Raw genomic sequence first — 16,532 nt, 5'->3', positions numbered from 1 at the left:
ATTAATACACATAAATATCAAATAAGCAATAACACAGTTGTAATGGGAGACCTTAATATACTTCATTATCACAAAGTGATATACCAACTAGACAAAAAGTCAGCAAAGAAATAACAACTGAATCAAACATACATGCACAAATGGACTTAATAGGCAATTACAGAGTGGTGACTGTCACAGAGCGATCTACCCATCATGAGAATACACATGCTTCTCAGCTACCAGTGGGACATTCTCTAAAATAAACCATACACTAGCCTACAGAACGTGGTTGAGTAAAGACAGAGGAATTGAAATTATTCCCTGGATGTTACCTGACCATAGTGCACTGAAATTACAAATTAATGGCAAAAGAAATGGCTAAATCACCATAAACACATGGAAATTAAATAACACCTTTTTGATCAACCAGGGGGTCACAGATGAAATTAAAGAAGAAATTAAGCATAATCGACAATCAAATGAAAATGCAGATACAATATACTGGAACTTGTGAGACACAATGAAAGCAGTCCTAAGAGGGAAATATGTAGCAGTGAATTCATACATCAGGAAAACAAAGTGAGCACAAATAACCTAATGCTGCACCTTGAGCTTCTAGGAAAAATAGAACAAGTCAATCCCAAAACTGATAGAAGGAAGGAAATTATAAAGATCAAAACACAAGTTAATGTAATTGAGACTAAGAAAACAGGAAAGAAAAAACTCGGAAGGGTGAAATCATTACAGATCTGTGGAAATTGAGAAGATCATTAATACCTACTTCAAAATCTTTACAGAAACGTAGGATGGAAAGCACAGAAGAAATCTATAGTTCCTAGAAACGTATTTCATTACCAAATTTCATTACCAAACATATTTTATTACCAAATCTGAATCAAGAAAATATACAATTTCTGAATAACCCAATATCAGCTGATAAAATTTAAAATGTAACTAAAAACTTACCAACAAAGAAAAGCCCAGGTCCTGATGGATTCATGGCTTCATTGTCCAAATTTAGAATTTTAATGCCAATACTCCTCAAACTATTTAATGAAATTGAAAAGAAAGCAGTTCTTCTTCCACACATGCCTAGAGGCAAGTATTACTGTGATTCCAAAATCAGAAAAAGACCCAACCAAAAAGGAGATCTACAGACAAATCTTCCTAATGAACATACATGTAAAAAATTCTCAATATAATACTGGCAAACAAAATGAAATAAATTATCGAGAATATTATGTAGCACAACCAAGTGAGATCCCAGGAATGCAGGGATGGTTCAACATACACAAGTCAATAAATGTAGTACACTGTATCAACGCATAAAGACAAAAATCACATGATCATCTCAATAGATACAGAAAAGGTTTTTGATAAAGTCCAATACTCATTCATGATAAAAAAAAAAGTACAGAAAATGGGAATAGATGGTCTCTACCTTAATCTGATAAAAGCCATCTATGACAGACCAACAGCCAACATCATACCAAACAGATAAAAACTGAAAGCTTTCACCCTAAAATCAAGAACAAGACGAGCATGTCCTACTACTATTCCTATTCAATATAGTTCTGGAAATATTAGCCAGAGCAATTGGACAAAAGAGAAAAGAAATGGGGTTAGAAAAGGAAGAAGTTAAATTATTACTGTTTGTAGATGACATGATACTCTACATAGAAGTCCCCAAAAATTCCATCAAAAGACTACTAGAGTTAACAGGCTAATTTAGTAGGGCAGTTGGATACAAAGTCAGCACTCAAAAATCGCTAGGATTCCTATACGTAAACAACAAACTTACTGAGAGAGAAGTTAGAGAAACAATACTTCTCACAATAATATCCCAAAAATGAAAAACTTAGGAATCAATCTAACAAAATGTTGTAAAAGATCTACACATTGAAAATTACAGTATTCTGAAAAGGTAAATTGAGGAGCATATCAAAATATGGAAAGATATCCCTTGCACATGGATAGGAAGAAGCAAAATTGCAAAAATGACCATACTGTCAAAACTGTTACACAGACATAATGCACTCATCATCAAAATACTATTAGGATACCTCACAGGTCTAGAGAAGACATTCCTAAAATTCTTTTGGAAACATGAGACCCGAAATAGCAAAGGCAATCCTGGGCAACAGTGGCAAGGCAGAAGGCATCAAAATCGCAGATTTGAAATTATGCTACGAAACAACTATGATAAAATCAGCATGGTACTGACAAAAAAAAAAAAAAAAATACAAAAAACAACCCAGATCTGAGGATCAGTGGAACAAATTAGAAGATGCAGACACAATTACAAAGACATTCAGCTACCCTATCTTTGACAAAGAGTCCTAACATGTTTGCTGGAAAAAAAAAAAAAAAAAAGCCTGTTTAATAAATAGTGCTGGTGGGGCTGGGGATTTAGCTCAGCGGCATAAGCGCCTGCCTTGCAAGCAGGCAGTCATGAGTTCGGTCCCTGGTACCGATAAAAATGAAAAAAATAAATAAAATAAATAGTGCTGGAAAAATCAGCTTTCCACATGCTGGAGACAAAAACTAGACATGTGTATCACTGTGCGCTAACATCAAAATGTATCAAAGATGTAAATATTAAAATAGAAGCACTAAATCTACTGGAGGACAAGGTATGTAGAAAATTTTGAAGACAGAGAGTTCATGAACAAAACCCAAATTGCACTGAAAATGCTTTAAAGAATTGACATGTGGGATCTCTTATTAAAACATTTTGCACAACAAAAAAAATCACCAACATAGTGAAACCACAACTTGCAGGCTGGGAAAAAATTTTAACCAGTTGTCCCTCTGACAAAGGACTAACACCTAGAACATACAAAGAATTTTTTAAAAATCAGAACCTCCAAGTTCAAAGACCCAGTCCAAATATAGGCATCTGAGATAAATACACATTTCTCAGATGAAGAAATACAAATAACAATATGAAAAAATGTTCAACATCACTGGTCATTTGAGAGATGAACATTAAAACAACACTGAGAGTCCATCTCACCCCAGTAAGAACTGCTATCATCAAGAAATCATTAGCAAATGCTGGTGAGGCTATGGGAAAAAGGAACCCTTTCCACTGTTGATGGTAGTATAGACTGGTACAACTATTGTAGAAATCAGTATGGAGATTCCTCAAAAAACAAGGTTTGAAACATCCAGAAGGAGTAAAAATACCATACCACAGTAATATATGTGTGCCCATGTTTATTGCAACACAGTTTTTAATACCTAAACCTTGGCAACAACCCAAATGTCCATCAACCATGGAATGGATAAAAAATGATGAGGTCTTTTTTTTTTAATAATGGAGTACTACTCAGCCATAAAGAAAAATAAACTTGCGATTTTTATAGGTAAATGGATCCATACTCATAAATGAAGTAAGTCAGACTCTCATGTGTAAACATTATATTGTCTCCATGGGGTAAAGACTTGGGGGCCAGAGATGTAGCACAGCTTCATAAGCACCTGCCTGGCAAAGTGTGAAGTCCTGAATTCAATCCCTAGTACAAAAAAAAAACCAAAAACAAAAACAAAAAACCTGAAAGGGTAAATAGAATCCAAACTGTGTAATAGATATTATGAAAGTGAAAGGTGAAAACACTGTTCAAAAGGAAAAAAAAAAAAAAAACCAACTGGGATGAGAATAGGAAAAGAAAGAAGCAAAAGATTATAAAAAGAAAGCCAAAGCCTTATAGGATCCCTTCAAGATCCCATCAGAATTCTATGCCAATATCTCTCTGACCTTGTGTTATTCTAGTTGCTTCCATATAATCTTGTCACATTGGCCTGCTTATTTTTTCTCAAGTATGTCAAGCTTTAGAACCTTTGTATTTGCTATTCTGACTACTATTTGCTATTCTTCAGTACCTGCATGGCTCACTTCTTAGCACTTTTAGACTTCCATTCCTAGTGAGCCTTACCACAAACTGACACGCTGTAATCCTCATTTTTTTTTAAATTGCATTGTTTATCCTGTATGTTCAGTTCTTAAACTGTCCCTGGCCCATAGTATGTGTTCAAATAGTTTGGAATGTAAGAAAAGCCAATTCATGGTAAAATCCATATGGACCTGTATGTCCTGCTATGAAGAAAATAAGAAAATGTGAAAGCATTCAGATTAAGAAAGGGTACTAACTTTCCTGAGTACTAGGAGTCATTAAAGCAAAGCAAAACGCTTCACTTTCATTGTCTGTGAGCTAAGACAAGGAAACAAAAGACTTAAAAAGACTGGTCATCATAGTAATGTTCAGCCAGCAATGGGGTTATAATTGCATTAGAGAAAAGAATAGATAGAATGATAACAGAAATACAAAAAGGAATTATTCTAGGATTCTTGCCTGAGTAATCAAGTGAATGAAAGTACCACTAATTAGAAAAGGATGACAAGAAGAAAAAAATGAATAATTTTAGAAATAGTAAGATCAAGTTATATGGGAGATGGCATTGTTCAGTGACTGTTGAGAAGATCTAAGCTGAGACAGATTTTCCAGTCACAGCATGTAACTCAAAATTTTAGACTCCTCACAAAATACCTGTTCAGTACATTTTAATATTTCTCACTTTTTTTTTTACCAGTACTGGGGATCGAATTCATACCACGTGATTGCAAGTCAGACGCTTATGCCACTGAGCTAAATCCCCATCTGCAGCATTTTTAATATTTTATCTGTTTTTTGTAGTTCACCTACATAATTCTCTAGAGAAAAAAGGCTTTTTAGAAATAGATATAAATCCATCAAAAAATTCTTCCCTCATACTCCACCTTTGTTTTCAGTTAATCTTATACCCATTTCCCATTTGATATTTTTTCTTTATCTAGACCGTGGTTCTTCCCCTTTTGTAACCATTTTTTTTTATGTTTAACATCATCTTTTTCCATGCCCCATTGCTTTTACCTTCTTTATACTTCAGTGTAGATTGAATGCTCACAAAACTATAAACCCATATTTCAGAAGATTAATGATTGGGAAAAAATTGTTTTTCCTTTTTCCCCAGCTGTTTGAATTGGGTCCTGATGGAGGGGATCATGAAACTGATGGGGATCTTCTTGCAGAGACTGACGTGTTGGCTTATGATTGTGCTGCTAGGTAAAAATTTTGTTCTTAAGTATAATTCTTACATAGTCAAAGTTTAAAATTTTATTATAAAGTACAAATATAATTTTAAAAGGGCTTTCTAGTAATCTGCTGTGTATGTGCTTGAGAAATTAAATGGTATAGTGTCATGCCTAATCTAGGAGTGGGATCCTTCAGAAAAACTTGCTGTTGGATGATTTCATCCTTGTGAAAGAATCATGGAGAGTAATTACGCAAACTTGTATGGGATAGCCTACTGCACAGTTTGACCATAGGGTATAGCCACCGTTCTTTGTGTGGTCTCTGACTAAGATAATTGCTATATAGTATGTAACTATATTAGAAGATGCAAGTATCATTGTTAAAGATGCTGCTACATTAAAAACTAGTATTCCTCATGGTATTATAAGTTGATTCAACACTGAAGATAAAATGGAAATATATATGTTCTGCAACTTATTTTGATGCATCTCTTAACACCTAATGTGTTACTCTTCTATTGTCTGCTACAATCAACTATCTGTAAAATTATATATATATAAAACATACATAAAATACACAGCCATGCCTTAGCTAAGGATTCTATTCTTCTGGGAAATGGGTTGTTTGGTGATTTCATGCTTATGCAAAAAATCATACAGAGTACTTCTACAAACCTAGATGGTATAGCCTACTACACACCTTGGCCATATGATATAGCCACTGTCATATATATACTATGATGTGTCAAATATTAATAATAGGGCATAATTGAGATACCATCTTAGTAGTATAATAATGCACCAGAGTGGCAGCCTTGCTAAAAATTTTAGAGATATTACTAAAATCCCTATGTTTATTTATAAAGTTCATCAAGTAAGAAGAGACTTAGATTTTTATCAGCCCTCTGTGTAATCCTAGGAATTATCCAACACTGCTCTGATAGGTTAGTGTTCAGAGTCAGGGATTATTACAATGGGAAAAAATATAAACTGAGTCTTGAAGTGATAATAATATACTATACTTCCTAGTAACTATTTTAAGAAAACATTGTAGAGTCTGACCAGGCTTTTTCCTAGAGAAAATAAGTAAGTTTCTGAAAGAAGAATGATAATAAGGCATTGATTTTGCTTTTAATAGATACATATTTTGAGAATCTAAGGAAGAATCTAGAGAAAATTTTGACTTTCTTCATGTTGGGTATTATTCTGTATTACAAGGGTTTTAGTAGTCTTTAATGTTTTATACAAATGAATATGAGGGAAAATTTCAGAAAAGTAAGTTAATATTAGTTAATTTTACCATGCCTTAGTAATCATTGGCATTTGTTTTATGTATGTATATATGTATGTATTTTGTACTGGAAATTGAATCCTGAGCTTTTGTACTGATCTGCATCCCCAACATCCTCCCCTACTTTTAATTTTTTACTCATTTTTAAAATTTACTTTTTTATGTATTAAAATGCCCAGTCTGGGCCAAAACCTGTCATCCTTCTGCCACGGATTCCTAGAGTGCTGGAATTATAGGTATACAACATCAAACTTGACTAACATTTATTTTCGAGAATTTGACTAAGGATCAGATACAGTGTGTAGTTCATGCATAGGGAATCATCCAGATTTCCTTCATTAGCCTACTCACCAAGCCCAGACTCTTAAGGAAAACATTAGCATCTTTTCTTTTTCTTTTTTTTTTTTTTTTTTTACTTTCATTTTATTACTGTTCTTCACCTATCACCCAACAGGACAACTTACCATTCCTTGAACCTCTTTTAAACATTTTTATTTCTGCAGATTCATTTGTAACATATAACATTCTCCTTTCTTTAAATGCCCTTCCCTCAATTCTACTTACAACCAATTCCTTCTACTCTTTAGAACTTTAAAATTTGTTCATGTGCTTCAACAGGTTTCTCAATCTATATATGACTTTTTTTCTCTTTATTTTTTGTGAGTAGTGGTGCTGGAGATGAAACCAAGGGCTTTACGTACTTTAGCAAGTGCTGTTCCATTTAGTTACGTGTTTCTTCTCCTAGATTCGTAAACATTTTTGTCTGCTTAGTGTGAAACCCTCAGTTTCAAACACTACCTGAATTAATTCAGTCGTCAGAACAACTGAATGAACAAGACATTATTTTCACCAGTTTTCAGATAAAGAAATGGAGACACAGAGATAAGGTAGCAGCTTGCCATAAGTTCCCTAGTTAACAAGTCACAAAACCAGTTCTCAAACCAGTACACTTGACTTGAGCACTATTTTCCAAACATGCTACCTCAAAAAGCACTTACACTAAATAAAATAGTTTTAAACTAATGTTCAGATTTTACTTTTTTTGCAAATTTACGTGCTTTTTAAAACATTAATTTAAAACTGCCTTAATATGAAACTTTTACAAGATGTAAGCATGTTATAGAATTTAGGAAGAGGGAAAAGCAAGACAGTTCTATTGCTATAATACAAGTAGCTGCTTTTTATGTTTTTGTGTACAGACATTTTAAAAAGTTATATTTAATGAGAATCTTAAAACATAATTTCATGATTTTTAGTATGAAGAGTTTCTTAAAAAACAAATGCATATGACAGGAAAGCACAAAGAGACTGTCTTTGACTCAGCTGTTTTTCTCAGAGAAAAGTATGCAATGATGTTTGATGAACCAGTTCTCCTGCAAGCTGGCTGGTGGTATGTAGCATGGGCTCGAGTATCAGGACCCAGCAGTGACTGTGGATCTCATGGACAAGCTTCCATTACTACAGATGATGGGTAAGCAGAACATTGAAGCATCTCATTTTTATTTTTGTAATAATGTTGGAAGGCTTAAGAGGACTCATTTAGTAGTGCTTAGTATGACTAAGTATATTAAAAACATAATACAGTTACTAAAACTTATTTAGGTTACCTCCTATGCTATATAGCCAAAAATGTCAAATTAGGGTCTAGACAGAACAAGGAGGTAATTAATAAGACTATTATTCTTTGTACTTACATGATAGTATTCATATATATTTCTAGGTATTAAATTGTTTAAAAGTTCTGTTACCAAATTTGAAATTATAGAGAAAGCTGACCAGAATTAGTGAGGATTTTGGAGCCATAAAAAGGAAACATATTTGCAGTTAAATTTTACAGTGTATATAAATAATTTATTGATTGGAAACCTTTTGTGGTGTGGCACATTTTAATGAAGTGCAGGAACATTTTACTACCTTCATGTACTGTAAAGAGTAATTTGATGCCCTCAACTACTTGATGAACAATTATTAACCCTATTTTGAATTCAAAGGCCTAGAGAAACAAACATGATTTGGGTAGATTTCATGAGTATATCATATGACTGAGCTAAAACTGGTTCTGGATTCTGGATTCTGTTGACTCTAAATAAGCATTTTTTTGTGCTATTACTGTTTGTACTATTACTGCAGAGTTATGAAATAGTATATTTCATTTTTATTGAAGTCAAAGCAGAGATGATAAACAGAACAAAAAATACGTAAAAACCAACTGACTTTTGATTGAATTCCTAATTGTTGAATATTTAAAGAGATTGCTGAAGGAAAATGAAATCTGTTATTCTGTGTATCCCTTTTAACTTGTTCTGAGATTATGTGCTAGAATTGAGGGAGCTGCTGTGACTTTGGACTGTATAATTTCCTTAGGTAGTTCAGTCAAACTTGCAGTATCATGCCAGTTTGAGGCCAAAGCCTATAACACATTGAATCAGGCTGATTTTATACTGTTGGTAGGTGGAAATCTTGTTAAAAGTTTACTAATTTAGTGAAAACTGAGGTGGTGGTCTGGTAAGGGCAGGACAGCTGCTCTCCTAGGAGACGCTGCTCATTTGGTTCAGTTACTTTTTTTACTGAATAACCGAATTAAGATCACGACGGTAACTTTTTATTTACCTTATTTATTTATTTTTGGCCAAAAAAGAAGTAATTTTCATTAACATAAGGTTTGAGAACATAACTGTAATTCTTTTGCTTCTTTAATAATCTTAGACGATGGCAATTTTACTATCTTTTTTTTTTTCTCTTCCTAGGGTTGTTTTCCAGTTTAAGAGTTCAAAGAAATCAAATAATGGTACAGATGTTAATGCTGGTCAGATACCTCAGTTATTATACAGGTATTTTAACATATTCATAGTTAATTAATGTGGGGTTTTTTCTCTAATAGTCACTATAAAACGTATGACCATAAGAAGGTATTGAAATATTTAACAAATCATACTGGTAAAAATGTAGACAGTGTAACAAAAACATTCAATTCAGTGAATATTTTGTGTATTTTTAAACATTTTCTATTTTACATTTCAATTTTGCCAAATGACTCAGATTATCTGAATATGCTAATAATATTTTTATAACATTTTAAAAATGTGCCTTTGATTTTCTTATCAATTTAAAGATTCCATTACCAAATAAAATATATCTTAAAGACGTCAAATTGGAGTGAAGAGTAGTTTAGATGTAGACTTCAGATTACAATAGTCTTATGTTTTTTATCTTCTGATTAAATGAGTTGGAAAATCTCTTACAACTTTAATTGACATGTTAAATAGTGATTACTTTATGATATTTTAACATTAAAAGTTTTAATTAACTCAGTAATTCAGACATATGAAAGTTTATACCTGTTTCTATCTACATTACTGCAGTATTAGACAAATTCAAATGAATATAAAACTTTAGCAATGTTTTCATCCTTAAAAAAAAAAGAAAAGCCTCTAGAATATAAGACTCTTTTTCTTTCTTATCTTTCTTATTTCTTTGTCAGTATGTAATGGTCACATTTATCTTGGGGAAATATGTACCTGTACATAATATGTCTAAATTCTTTTTTCCCACTCCCCTCTCCTCCCTTTCCTTCAGTCCTTCCCCTTCCCATTTATAGAAACTTTGTTTCCATTTTTTCCCTTCCATTCTTTATTTTTTTAAATCCCCATTCCTTTCCTTCCTTACCTTTTCCCTTTCCCTTGTCTGCCTTACCTTTGAAACAAGTTCTTACTTCCCAACATCTGTTCTCCATTTTACTTCTTATTTACACTTTGGGTTTCTCACCTAGGAGAAACAATGCAATGTTTTAACTTGGATGTCTGATTTATTTCACTGAAGATTATGGGCACAAGATGTATTCATTTACCTAAAAATATCTCATATTTATCCTTTACCGCAGAGTAGTGTTCCATTGTATATAAATATTATATATTTCTCTATTCATCTGCTGATGGGCATATGAGCTGTTTCCAAGACCTCATTATTAAAAATTGTACTGCTATAAACATGAATATATGTGTATCGAGATTCTCTTATGTTTCTTCCTAGTGATCAGTTAAAGAATGTGCATGTTATAAAATCTTTTCCCAGGAGAAAAATTTTTTTATGCAATCTGTTGTAGTCAGTACTTGTAAAATCTAACTTTATGAACACAACAAGTTGCATTGGAGTATCCCTAGGTGCTACTGGTAAAATAATTTTAGTAGTAAATGAAAATATTATTATAGAACATAAACCACAAATACTCTCTAGCAAGAGGAAAAAGCCTCTACTACACTGCCTTACTAACTTGGTAAGATAATGCTAAGAAAAACTTAGTGTTGGAAAATGTTTCCCAAAAAGCCTTATATTAGCATTTTACCTAGCTAAAAAAAATTTCAGATGCATAATTTAAATAATTCACTTTGGCAAAAATGTATATTTCTTAAAATGTCATTGGACTTTTAAACATTATTCTATATGTATCTACTGTCTTTAGACTTCCAACCAGTGATAGCAGTGCTTCAAAAGGCAAACAGCAAACCAGTGAGCCTGTACATATATTAAAGAGATCTTTTGCAAGAACTGTCTCAGTGGTGAGCCATTTTTTTTAAAACTTCTAAAACTTCATTTTTTTAAAACTTTTTAATTCAACATTTTCAATTCAACTAATTGTGTTTAGAATTTAGCCACTCTCTTCTATGAAATTATCATAGCATAGGTTTATAACCTAGTTTTGCTTTTGTACTAGCATTTATATTCTATGCCAAAAATAGTATATGCTTTAAATAATGGAAAAATAGAGGTGTTACCTATGATACGTAGATGGCCTTGCTATTTGTGAAATAATCTGTGGCTTTTCTAATGATTCATACATAAAAGAATTAAAAATTTAGGAAAAGCTAATGATAGTGTTGACCCAGAAATATTAGTACTTGAAGAATTACGTAGAAGAATTGCTTACCTAACTATGATCTTTGTTGAACTACAGTGGTACCTCAGTTGACAAATTCTTTTGTTTGCAAATAATTGGGTTTGCAAACAGAAGCATTTGACGCAATTTTGTTTTTGTTCGCAGACTCTGCGTTTGGTAACAAACATAACCAGGATAACCCATATAAACACAGACAGGGCCATCTTTTCCAAAATCATAGAAAAATTAAATTCCTAAATCGAGATACCACTGCACTTGACCATCTTATTTTATATGTAAAGATGTGCTATACTATTGGAATTAATAGGGCAGAGTGAAAAGTCAACATGATATAAATAAAAGGTCATAGCATGTCTGAGTAAATTTCTTGCTCTTTCCTGTATCAATTTAGGATTCTTATACAAATTACCTAAACAAGCTACATTAATTTGTTGTTATAAATTTCTAATTAAGAGAAGGCATACAAAATGATTTTTTAACTATAATGCATGATGCAATTGATTTGTTAAAGTAACATTATCTCATTTTGGTAAAATGCTTAGGAAGAATCCCTCCTTTTTTATTAAGATCCTAAGATTAATACATGTGCTTCACACATTGTTATGTTTTAGAGAATTACTAAAATTATTAAGGTTCTTTCCTCTTTTTCTTATCTTTCTGTTTGTGTTTAGACTACTATAGCCAGTAGCCTTCCAGACCTTGTATGTTTTCATTGTTGTTTCTGTTTGTTTGTCATTATTGTCATTGCTGTTGTTGCATTGCTGGGGGATCAGGTTTATGTTAGGCAAATATTCTACCATTGAGCCAGATAGAGCCTCATTTTAGCACACACACATACATGTATGCATACACACACACACATAACACAAACACACATATGCAAACTTACATTAGTTGTATCTATACAGGATGCTAAATAGTATTTTTGTCTTTTCTGATACAGAAAACTCTTTTTTTGAACATTTTATAGAACATACCATGAACAGTTTTCCTATTAATATATTTGGCTCTTTGTCAGTTGTTTCTGTTTGCATATTTTCCTATGGAATAGTTATATTCTCTTTTATTCCACACTACTATAATAGAGCCAGTTCATTGCTCATTACTTTTCCAGTACATTTTCTTCATGAGCATGCATGCATCTTTACATTACATCTTTACATGCATCTTTATACATATACATGCATCTTTAATGGTGTACTTATGTACATATCATGTGCTGAAAATGTGTATTTAAATTTTGATGTATCTTTGTCAATATGATTTCAAAAATGCTATGTTAGTTTACACAATGTTCCTTGCAAAATCAACTATACAAATGAGACTTTAAAAATGTGGCTCCTTTTTACCTTTGCATCCTTTTAGTATGAGTTTGGTATCTTTTAATTGTACTAAGGACTTCCATTTGTGTCTTTTTTTCATTATTCCCCCCCTACTAGATATTTGTTTTGTATTTATGTTTAAGTAATTGTAATCTTTGAATAAGAAACACTGTTTCTCTAAAAGTTTAAACTATATACTCTTAGTTTTGGTATTACTATTATAGGATGTCTGTGATTTAGTAGGGAGAGGGGAACAAAGTGCTTTGCTTTGAGATTTGTGGAGCATCTGTCATGATGTAACTATGACAAAATCTGTAGACCCTTCATAAATGCAAAGCACGTTCTCCCCAAACCCATAGTCTGGAAGAGTAAAACATCCTAAGTAAGGTTTTAAAGTATTTTTAATCAACTTTTATCTGCATTAATACCATCAGGCTGGGGATATAGCTTACTGGCAAAGAGCCTGCCTAGCAAATATAAAGTGAGTTCAATCCCTGGCACAAAATAAATAAATAAATAAACATCAAGAATTTTATATCTATGCATCGTTTATATAAAATTTTATATAAAATTTTAATATGGAGACATAAAATAAGCTACTTGATATTGCCCAAATAATAATGCACTGATTTTATTTATACTTTTACTACAGTGATATATAGACTTTGATAATGCCTTTCAGATAAATATTTACCATATTTATTTATAAGATTTTAATTTTTTCCTTGTTTATATGATACAATGAACTATAAGAATATCTTATTTGGGCTACCAGAACTCACTAAACAGTTCAAGGTAAAGTTTTCAAGTTAAATGTATTAACTTTTTATTTGATTCATCCCCATAGTTTCATTTGAACTGTTCTCTGTTCATATTCTGAATTAGGAATGTTTTGAATCATTGCTGAGTATTCTTCACTGGAGCTGGACCACCTTAGTCTTAGGAGTTGAAGAACTTAGAGGATTAAAAGGATTCCAGTTCACAGCTACTCTTCTAGATTTAGAGAGGCTGCGCTTCGTGGGTACCTGTTGTTTGAGGTTATTGCGTGTCTATACCTGTGAAATTTACCCTGTATCAGGTATGATATATTTTTTAAATGACATTAGGTAAAAAAACATTTAAGACTTTGTGATTTATGTGAGTATTAACAGGAATTAAAGATCTCTCTCTGGCTTTCAACTGATCCTGAAATGAGAGAAGAAAGTCAGCTTGTTGTGATGCTTCTGTATTTGCTTATAAAGAATAGATTTCATGTCATTCTGATAAGAAAAAGTCATGATGGGCTGAATTTAATACTCTAATAAAATTATTCTAAATGATTTATGTCAAATAGAAGTATTTTCAACAATTGGAATTTAAATATCAAACCAACTTTTTTCTTTTTTATAATTCTATTGAAAGTTTGAACCACTTTTTCTCTCTAAATTGTCGTATCTGTAATTATAAGTATTCATGATATTTAGATGTATAGTAAATTGCTGAATTATATTTTCCCATGCATATTTAATATTTTACTAACTAGCATTTTACTTTTTCCATTAAAAATATAAAAGCTACAGGAAAAGTAGTTGTAGAAGAAACTAGCAAATTAGCAGAGTGTATTGGAAAAACCAGAACTTTGTTAAGAAAAATTTTATCAGAAGGAGTTGATCACTGTATGGTGAAACTGGATAATGATCCTCAAGGATATCTCAGTCAACCCTTGAGTCTCTTGGAAGCTGTCCTGCAGGAGTGTCACAATACTTTTACGGCATGTTTCCATTCTTTCTACCCAACTCCTGCGTTGCAGTGGGCATGCCTTTGCGATCTGCTGAATTGTTTGGATCAGGTAATTTAAACTTATGAAATGTAGTTGAAAATTACATTATTTATATACTACTCAAGACAATAAATTGTGGCTGTCCCTATCTGTTTAGCTTTTAAAAGATAAATTAGGGAAAGATAAATTTGTTAAATCAAAATTTAACAATTTGTGATTTTTTTATTTGCTTTATCGTTTTTAGTTATAAAACTGTCAAATATGATTGTGTATTTGCTCATTTGCCCTTTGACTTTATAGGCCAGTGTGTAAGAGAAAGGGAAAGAATAATAGTGAGTTTGAGAACAAGGATAACACCAAAGTGTTTCTTGACACCTCCACGTCTACAAAAATAGAAGAGACCTAGTAAACAACCATGTTAATGGCATTAATTCATCGATTCATGAAGAAAACATAACTTTTATAAATGTGTATACACCAAACCATACTTTCAAAAACATTGGTGAAGAAAACATGACAGAACTACATAGAGAATCAAATAAATTTACATTGAAAAGTATTCCTTGTTTAGTGATTAAAAGAACAACTAGACAAAACATCAGGGATACATCATCATTTGAATAATGCTGTCACCCACCTTGATCTAATTGACATAAGCTAGAATATGAAGTATCCATATTATTTTCAAATGCACATAGAATGTTCATTAAGATAGATCATACACTAGGGTAGTGATGCTGAATCATTGAGAGTTTTCAGTGATAACAAACCTCTCAGGCCGGGGATTAGATCAGTGGCTGAAACGCTTGCCTGGTAAGCACAAGGTCATAAGTTCGATCCCTGGTACCAAGAAAAAAAGAAACTTGCCATAGGTTTGCCACCACTGCACTAAGGCAAGAAATAAATTTTAGTAATTTTAAAAGATTAAAATCTTAATGTGTTTTGAGATTGTAGTAAAGTTTACTTAGGAATTAATAGTAAAAGATTTTGAGAAAAAGCACCAAATATTTGGAAAGTGGACTATACCTTTAAGTAATTAGTAGATTAAAAGAGAAATCATAATAAATTTTATAATATTTCATATTGTAAGATAAAAATCTAACACTAGAATATATGAAGCATATCTAAAGCATCACTTAGAAAAATGTATATTCTTGAATGCTTATATAAGTAAAGAAGAAGCATTTAAAATCAGTACCTAAACTTTGTCATAGGAAACCAGATAGAAAAAGAAACTCTTAAGAAGGAAAACATTAATAAAGACCAGAAATTAGTGAAATAAAAAATCGAGACAAAATTAAGAAAATTGAAAGTTGGTTCTTAGGAAACACACACACACACACACACATTCCTAACAAGTTTGAGAAAAAAGAGAAAGAAAAAGCTGTATGAGAGGCAGTGAGTGTAGCTCAGTGATAAAGGGCTTGCTTACTGTGAGTGGAACTCTGGATTTGATCTGTAGCACACAAAAGGAAGGTAACAAGGAAAGAAGCAAGCACAGAATGCTGTTATCAGAAAAGAAGTGGAGAATGTCACTGTAGGTTCAAATAATATTACTGAGAAATTATTATGAACAGTTTTATACTAGTGAATTTTATAACTTTGGAGGAAGTTACTAGATTCTTTAAAAAGATAACAATGCGAACTGATGCAATACATATTAGAAAAGTCAGGATTGCCTAATACTTATTATTAAAAACCACAAAGAAAATTCCTTGTTCTGATGTTGGTATTAACATTTAGAAAAAAATAATAACAATCATTTTTCAAATTCTCTCGGAAAATATAGGATGTAATACTTTCCAATTCATTTTGTGAGATTACCCTTGTCCTGGTTGATACCAAAACCTAGCAAATACATAAAAGAAAATTTGCAGATGATTATCACTCAGACATATAGAAGTTCTTAAAATATCGAATAAAATCCTGTAATATAGATAATCTATCATGACTGGAATTTTATCTTAGAGATACAAGTTAATTTAACATCCAGGAATCAATGTAATTTATCATATTAACTGTAAAGATAGCAGATTGTATGATCCTCTTAATAGGTATAGAAAAAAATACTTGACAGAGTTAGTAATTATTCAATGACAGAAGTATCTTTGGAAACTAGAATATAAAGAAACTTCCTCAATCTGATAAAGAATACCTACCAAAAATCTTTAGCTGACACCCTCCATAATAAAAAAAAATGCATTGTGCCC

General features: G+C 32.0%; 1 protein-coding gene across 15 annotated transcripts in view; it reads left to right on the top strand.

Annotated features, from left to right (window-relative positions):
• Positions 1–16,532, top strand: part of Mycbp2 (MYC binding protein 2) — a 262,562-nt gene that overhangs the window by 115,065 nt on the left and 130,965 nt on the right. For all 15 annotated transcript variants that reach the window (XM_063246885.1, XM_063246888.1, XM_063246889.1 and 12 more), the window contains 6 exons: positions 4,996–5,087; positions 7,684–7,818; positions 9,095–9,178; positions 10,807–10,903; positions 13,449–13,641; positions 14,117–14,391. In XM_063246885.1, coding sequence (XP_063102955.1) covers positions 4,996–5,087; positions 7,684–7,818; positions 9,095–9,178; positions 10,807–10,903; positions 13,449–13,641; positions 14,117–14,391 — 876 coding nt within the window. The remainder of the gene's footprint in view (positions 1–4,995; positions 5,088–7,683; positions 7,819–9,094; positions 9,179–10,806; positions 10,904–13,448; positions 13,642–14,116; positions 14,392–16,532) is intronic.

This window comes from Cavia porcellus, unplaced genomic scaffold (genome assembly GCF_034190915.1).
Source record: "Cavia porcellus strain 051 isolate PalLab524CR breed Dunkin Hartley unplaced genomic scaffold, mCavPor4.1 scaffold_4, whole genome shotgun sequence".
NCBI classification, from domain to species: Eukaryota; Metazoa; Chordata; class Mammalia; order Rodentia; family Caviidae; genus Cavia; species Cavia porcellus.
The sequence above is the reverse complement of the archived record's forward strand: the minus strand, read 5'-3'. Positions and strand labels throughout refer to the sequence as shown.